Here is a 7,127-nt window from a genome sequence, read left to right as displayed (position 1 = left end):
CTAAACCCCTCAAACCTTAGTCCACAGTACACTTCGCGTAACAGCCGCCCTTTATGTTGAACACCCCCGAGCCGGACCAGACGTGCTCGTCGTCGCCCACCAGCTCGCGGCCAAGGGAAGCAGACTACACACAAACCCTAAACCCTAACCACAAACCCTAAACCCTAGCAATTCCAAACCCTAAACCCGTCAAACCATAGTCCACAGTACACTTCGCGTAACAGCCGCCCTCTATGTTGAACACCCCCGAGCCGGACCAGACGTGCTCGTCGTCGCCCACCAGCTCGCGGCCAAGGGAAGCCGACTACACACAAACCCTAAACCCTAACCACAAACCCTAAACCCTAGCAATTCCAAACCCTAAACCCCTCAAACCCTAGTCCACAGTACACTTCGCGTAACAGCCGCCCTCTATGTTGAACACCCCCGAGCCGGACCAGACGTGCTCGTCGTCGCCCACCAGCTCGCGGCCAAGGGAAGCCGACTACACACAAACCCTAAACCCTAACCACAAACCCTAAACCCTAGCAATTCCAAACCCTAAACCCCTCAAACCCTAGTCCACAGTACACTTCGCGTAACAGCCGCCCTCTATGTTGAACACCCCCGAGCCGGACCAGACGTGCTCGTCGTCGCCCACCAGCTCGCGGCCAAGGGAAGCCGACTACACACAAACCCTAAACCCTAACCACAAACCCTAAACCCTAGCAATTCCAAACCCTAAACCCCTCAAACCCTAGTCCACAGTACACTTCGCGTAACAGCCGCCCTCTATGTTGAAGAGCCGGACCAGACGTGCTCGTCGAGCCGGACCAGACGTGCTCGTCGTCGCCCACCAGCTCGCGGCCAAGGGAAGCCGACTACACACAAACCCTAAACCCTAACCACAAACCCTAAACCCTAGCAATTCCAAACCCTAAACCCCTCAAACCCTAGTCCACAGTACACTTCGCGTAACAGCTGACCAGACGTGCTCGTCCTCTCCCACAAGGTCACAGTCAAGACACGCGGACTCAACAAGAACGCTTAGCCCTAAACCCTAAACCCTAGCAATTCCAAACCCTAAACCCTAAAGCACAAGTCATGGAGAGTGGGTAGTGGGTAATGGTTCTGCGGTGCGTATTTGAGTGTGTCTGCGAGTGGAACTGGCTGCTGGAGTGCGTGACGCAATCGTTGAGGGCCTCTTAGGGCGTAGGATTTAGGAGGGTTCAGGGTTTAGGGTTTAGGGTTTACGAGGGTGGTTTTTCCGGTGCCGCTGAGCCCGAAGAAGAGCGTGACGTCGCCGCGGGGCCCCACGTTGCAGGAAGAGTGCAAAGGCAGAAGTCCTTTCTTTGGCATTAAATACATCATCAAAGTCAAAATTCCTTTTTTCATTTCCCCCGCATACTGCGTCCCCAAGATTACCATTTCCCGCTTTCCCAGGTGCAAAGCCACCGAGGTTTGGCTCGTGACCCCTGCGCACACACAAACCCTAAACCCTAAACCCTAAACCCTGAATCCTGAACACTGCGGCAAGTGCTCTGGGAGAGGAGAGAACGGGTCGAAGGGAGGGGCGGAGAGGCTCCACGCAATCAGAAACATAAACGCATCTCTGCTCCAGACAGTAGCTAGCTAGCTAGCTAGCTAGCTATATGCCTGGCTAGCTAGCTCGCTAGCTAGCTAGCTGTCTATCCGTCAACCTCTCTGCCTCCCCGCCCATCTAGCTAGCCATCTACCCACCTACCCCCCCGCATACCAAGCTAAGTACCCACTCATGCCTCCCCCCAGCTAGCTAGCTAGCTAGCTAGCTAGCCAGAGATCCCTACCTTCAGTAAATCTATTAGCAGGGAAACATCCCGCATTATAAATTGTGAAATCTGGTTCAAAGTCCCTGAGTTCCTGGGGAGAAGGCAAGGCGAGCTAGCTAGCTATATACCTCGCTAGCTACCCAGCTAGCCACCCAGCTAGCCACCCAGCCAGCCAGCTAGCTAGCTAGAGAGCCTTACCTTCAGTGAATCTATTAGCGGGGAAACACCCAGCGTTATAGATTGTGAAATCTGGTTCAAAGTCCCTGAGTTCTTGCGGAGAAGGCAAGACAAGCATGTTTTGCATGAACAGGGCGTGGTAGGCGCGGCTGGCTATAACGCGAATCTTCACTCTGTGGGCTGAGTCCCAGCCCGCGAAGCCGTCCACCACGTACAACTGGTCCTGCATGCAAGGCATGCAACTTCATTAATTTCTTTGAATTTGTTTCAATTTGTTCGAATTTGAATTGATATATTTGAATTCGTTTACTTTAGTTGAATTTGTTCAATTTATTTGAGTCATTTTGATGCATCTATCAACCCGCGAAGCCGTCCACCACGCACAACTGGTCCTAAATGCAACATTATTCAGCTCCATTTCTTTGAATTTGAATTTATTTGAATTTGTTCGAATTTATTTGAATTTAATTGAACTATTTTGGTTTATTTTGGTTTAGTTTGATACATTTGTGTTTATTTTTTGTTTATTTTGAATTTATTTTGGTTTGTTGTGGGTTGCTGTTTTGAATTGGGGCAGTTTTGGTGGTTGAAGGGTTTCGGGTGGGGATTGGGTGAAGGTGGAAATGGGAATTAAGATTTATTTCAAATTTAGTTTATATTTATTTCAAATTTAATTTACATTTAATTCAAATTTAACGACGAATCAATGAAGATTTGATGGAGACTTATTTCAAAATTAATTCAAATTCAGTTCAACACTGGCTCGAAATCAATCCAAAATTAATTCAAATTTAGTTCAAAATTAATTCATATCCAGTTCAAGCTTAATCCAGATTTATTTCAAAGTTAATGAAGATTTAATTCACATTTATTTCAAACTAAATTCATATTTAGTGAAGATTTAAGAAAGATTCAAATTCAAATTCAGATTCAGATTCAAATTCAGCTTCAGACTGAATCAAATTCAAATTCACATTCAAATTCAAATTTAAATTAATTTCAATTTCATTTCAAATTTAAATTCGCATTCAAACCAGTTTCACTTTTAAATTACTTTCGAATTCAAATCAATATCAATTTCAAATCAACTTCAAATTCAAATCGACTTCAAATTCAAATTCAAGTTCAAATTCAAATTAACTGCATATTGAAAATAATTCCGAATTTAAATTGAGATTGATTTCAAATTCAGATTAAAGTTCAAATTAACTTCACATTCAAATATAAATCAATTTCAAATTCAAATTTAATTTCAAACTCAAGTTCAAATTCAAGTTGAGTAGAAACCCAAATTAATTTCAAATTCAAATTCAAACAAATTTCAAATTCAAATTCAAATTAATTTCAAATTCAAATTCGAACTAATTTCAAATTTAAATTGAAATTAACTTCAAACTCAAGTTCAAATTAATAAAATCAATTTTAAATCAATTCAAATTTAGTCCAAATCTAATTCAGATTTATTTCAAATTTAATTCAAATTTAATTCGAATTTAATGAAATTCAAATTCAAATTTAATTCAGATTCAGATTCAGATTCAGACATAGATGCAGATTCAGATTCAGATTCGAAGTCAGATTCAAATTTATATTCAAATTCAAATTTAAATCTAAATTCATATTCAAATTAATTCCAAATTGAAATCGAATCAAATTCAATTCAGTGCAAATTGAATTCAAACTGATTTCAAATTAAATTCAAACTAAATTAAATTCAAATTAAATACAAACTAAATTCAAATTCAATTCAAATGCAATTCGGATTCACTTCAAATTCAAATTTATTCCAAATTAATTCCAATTTCAAAGCAATTTCAAATCCAAATTCCACTTCGAACTAATTTTAAATTCAAACTCAAATTCGAATTCAAATAAATGCCAAATTCGAATTAGTTTCAAATTCAAACTCATTTTAAATTCAAATTAATCTCACATTCGAATTCAAATTAATTTCAAATTCGAATTCAAATTAATTTCAAATTCAAATTCAATTCAGAAAGTGGAGTTGATTGTGAAAGATGAGGGGCAGAACCTGACTTAACTGGAATCCGAATTTAATTGAAATTTCACTGAATTTGAATTTATATTTAATTCAAATCTAATCTATATCTAATTCAAATCTAATTAAAACGAAATTTAAATCTAGATTATAAATTCAATTTCAACTTCAACTCAAATTAGATTCAATTTCAATTCAAGTTCAATTTAAATCCAAATTTTTATTCATTTCAATTTCAAAATGTTCAACATTTAAATATGCACAAAAATGGTGCTCCACGTTGAAAAGAAATCCTAATTCAAATTCAAATTCGAATTCAAATTTAATTCAAATTAAATTAAATTTGAATTGAATTTGGATTAAATTCAAATTTAATTCAAATTAAATTAAATTTGAATTGAATTTGGATTAAATTCAAATTTACTTCAAATTAAATCCATTTATGATGAAAGCAAACTCAGAAAGGGTTTCTTCGCCTCAAACTTGAATGAATTAAATTCGAAATTCAAAACGAGTTACTCGGACTTCAATTTAATATAATTCAATTAAATTCGATTCATTTTAATTTAATTTACTTCGGACGAATTCTCCCCAATTGAGCCAGGGTTTAGGGTTTAGGGTTTACCAGTGTTGAGTGTTTGGAACGCTGCGTCTTTAGGGTTTTGACCAGGCACTCCGAAATTAGGGTTTAGGGTTTAGGGTTTCCAGCGAGGCCGCGCAGCGGTGCACCTTCAGACTAGGGTTTGGGCTAGGGTTTAGGCTAGGATTTAGGGTTTGGGCTTGCAGCGAGGCCGCGCAGCGGCGCACGTCCAGGCCAGAGTTTCGGCTCGAGTTTCGGCCAGGGTTTGAGCTAGGGTTTAGGGTTTAGGGTTTAGGGTTTGGACCTGGAGGTTGAGGTAGTCGACGGCGCGCTCCCTGTTGGTCAAGTAGGCCCTTTCTTTCATTTTGATATTTACTTTCCCCCACCAAATGGAGTCACAACTTGAAGGCTCTTCGACGATTCTTTTGTCTGCGGGCGAGCGGCCCGTCTTCAGTCCTGAAGTTGAAATTCAAAACTTGAAGTTCGAAACTTGAATTTCGAAACTCCAACTTGTTTCTTTTCAATTCAGTTTCCATCGTTATTACTTTTACATTCTACTTCAAATGTCAAATGGCATTCAGTTTCTGCTGTTCAAGACTGATCTTTCAAATTCAAGAAACGCAATTCGTTCAAGTTGAATGTGCAGCAAAGGAGGATACAAATGTGGAGCCCACAAACAGCATATACGCACCGGCAATTTAAAATAGAAACAAAAAGCAATTTAATATTTGAAATGGATTCTCTGGATTTGAATAATCATAAAAGTACAATTCCGTTGAGAATTTGCGTTTTTGAATCTGGTTATTTTGATTGGCTCTTGCATAATCTTAGATCCAATTCATTTATTTGCTTGTTTATTTATCATTCATTTATTTTATTTATGAGTTGCTAATTCAAAGAGCTTTTCTCGTTGGCATTTATTTCTTAATTTCGCGCTTTCCGCTTTCTTCGCACCGCCATCAGCTGCCTGTACACCCCAGCTGGCCGCGCGCGCGCCGCAGCAACTGGGAAAGTTTTCATTTCTTTTCTTTTGAATTTTTGACATCGCCGCACCTGAGGAGACGCAGAGAGCCCCAGTGTTTGAAATAAAACTCATGGGCTCGTGTTTTAGAGCTTCTTCGTACAAGATCGCCGGACTTGTGTTGTGAAACAGGTGAGCCACTTTGATGCCTTTCTGCAGACAGCAGCAAACAATTCAAAACTTGGGAAAGAAGTTAAAAAGAATTAATAATGTGAAAAAAGATTTAAAATGGTATTTCGAGGAAAGATAGGAAGGGAAAAACAAGAAGAATGTCGGGAAATGGCGAAATGGGAAAAGACGAAAAACAACTTCTCAAGACAACCATCTCGCTCTCCACTTCGATCTTTATTCACGGCAGTTTAAAAATTGAAATTAATTTAAAGAATTCATTAGCAAGAAAAAGAAATTAATTCAAACAATTCATAAGCAAAAATGTTTAGCAAAAGAGCAGCTGGGGAGCCTTCTTTAAATCCAAAGGGAAGCAGCAGCAGCAAACGCTTCGTGCAGCTGCTGCTGCTGCTGCGTCACTTCTTTTTTCATTTCCTAAGTTCGTTCTTTCTTCTTCTTTGCTGCTGCTGTTGCAGCAGCAGCAGCAGCAGCAGCTCCCTCACATCCCTCCGCCCCAGCCGCCACTCAAAAGACTTGATACCCCTTTGACTTCCCCCCGCAAAACAACAACAACAACAAAAGCAGCAGCAGCAGCACCAACAGCAGCAGCAGCAGCAGCAGCAGCAGTAGCAGCAGCTAACTCCGTGGATGTCTTCTTGAAATTCGATTTCTTTTTGGAGCTGTCCCAAATCCAAAATTTCCTTTTTGGTTAAAGGACATTCCCCAGGTTTGTGGTGCGCCAAATTCGCGTCTATCTGTCTACGCAGCATTTCTAAAACACTCGCCGAAGCTGTGCTGCTGCTGCTGCTGCTGCTGCTGCCGCTGCTGCTGCTGCTGCTGCTGCTACTGTTCGTCATCTTCACCAGCTGGTGCACGGACGAACAAGTGCCGCGACGCTGCGGAAAGAACTGGGAGGTGCGCGGGCTTCTTGCTGCTGCTGCTGCTGCTGCTGTTGCTGCTGCTGCTGTTCCCGCTGCTGCTGCTGCTAGTGAGGAGGGGTGAGCGCAAGAATATATGCACGGTGGACGTACACCCAAGACCTGCAGCTCTCTCACGAAGCCCCTACGAGCCATTCCTAAACTGCGGCTGCTGCTGCAGCCGCTGCTGCTGCTGCTGCTGCTGCTGCAGTGGCGAGGCGGCTAGGGAGCTGATGACTGGCCCCGCAAGGAATTTGAATCTGAAAGAAAGAAGGAAATGAAAAAGGAAAGAAGAGGCGGAGGCTCGCTCAGGGCCACGGGGTGTACAGACAGCTCCCCCCGCGGCTGCAGGCGCGAGAAGCAGCAAAACACTCTTCAGATTTTTATTTTTCTTCGAAAAGCAAACTTCAACTTCGACAAACAAAAGCATTTGCTGCAGCAGCACTACACTCAAAGCAGCAGCAGCAGCAGCAGTAGCAGCAGCAGCGGCAGCTGCGGCGGGAGACAGCGTCTGCATGCACGATGCGCGAGACCTCAA

At 41.9% G+C, this 7,127-nt stretch overlaps 1 protein-coding gene across 1 annotated transcript; it reads right to left on the bottom strand.

The window, feature by feature from the left end:
• Positions 1-16: 16 nt before the first annotated feature.
• ETH_00032360 (uncharacterized protein) lies at positions 17-6,745 on the bottom strand (the record flags this gene model as incomplete). Its single annotated transcript, XM_013377936.1, has 10 exons — positions 17-124; positions 206-304; positions 386-484; positions 566-664; positions 819-860; positions 1,234-1,454; positions 1,986-2,187; positions 4,848-4,999; positions 5,597-5,717; positions 6,314-6,745. 10 exons carry the CDS (start codon positions 6,743-6,745, stop codon positions 17-19), a joined length of 1,575 nt encoding a protein of 524 aa, XP_013233390.1.
• Between the last annotated feature and the right edge of the window lie 382 nt (positions 6,746-7,127).

Source organism: Eimeria tenella, genomic scaffold (assembly GCF_000499545.2).
Source record: "Eimeria tenella Houghton genomic scaffold, Eth_scaff68, whole genome shotgun sequence".
Taxonomy (NCBI): domain Eukaryota; phylum Apicomplexa; class Conoidasida; order Eucoccidiorida; family Eimeriidae; genus Eimeria; species Eimeria tenella.
Note: the sequence above shows the minus strand (reverse complement) of the source record. Positions and strands in the feature narration are given on the sequence as shown.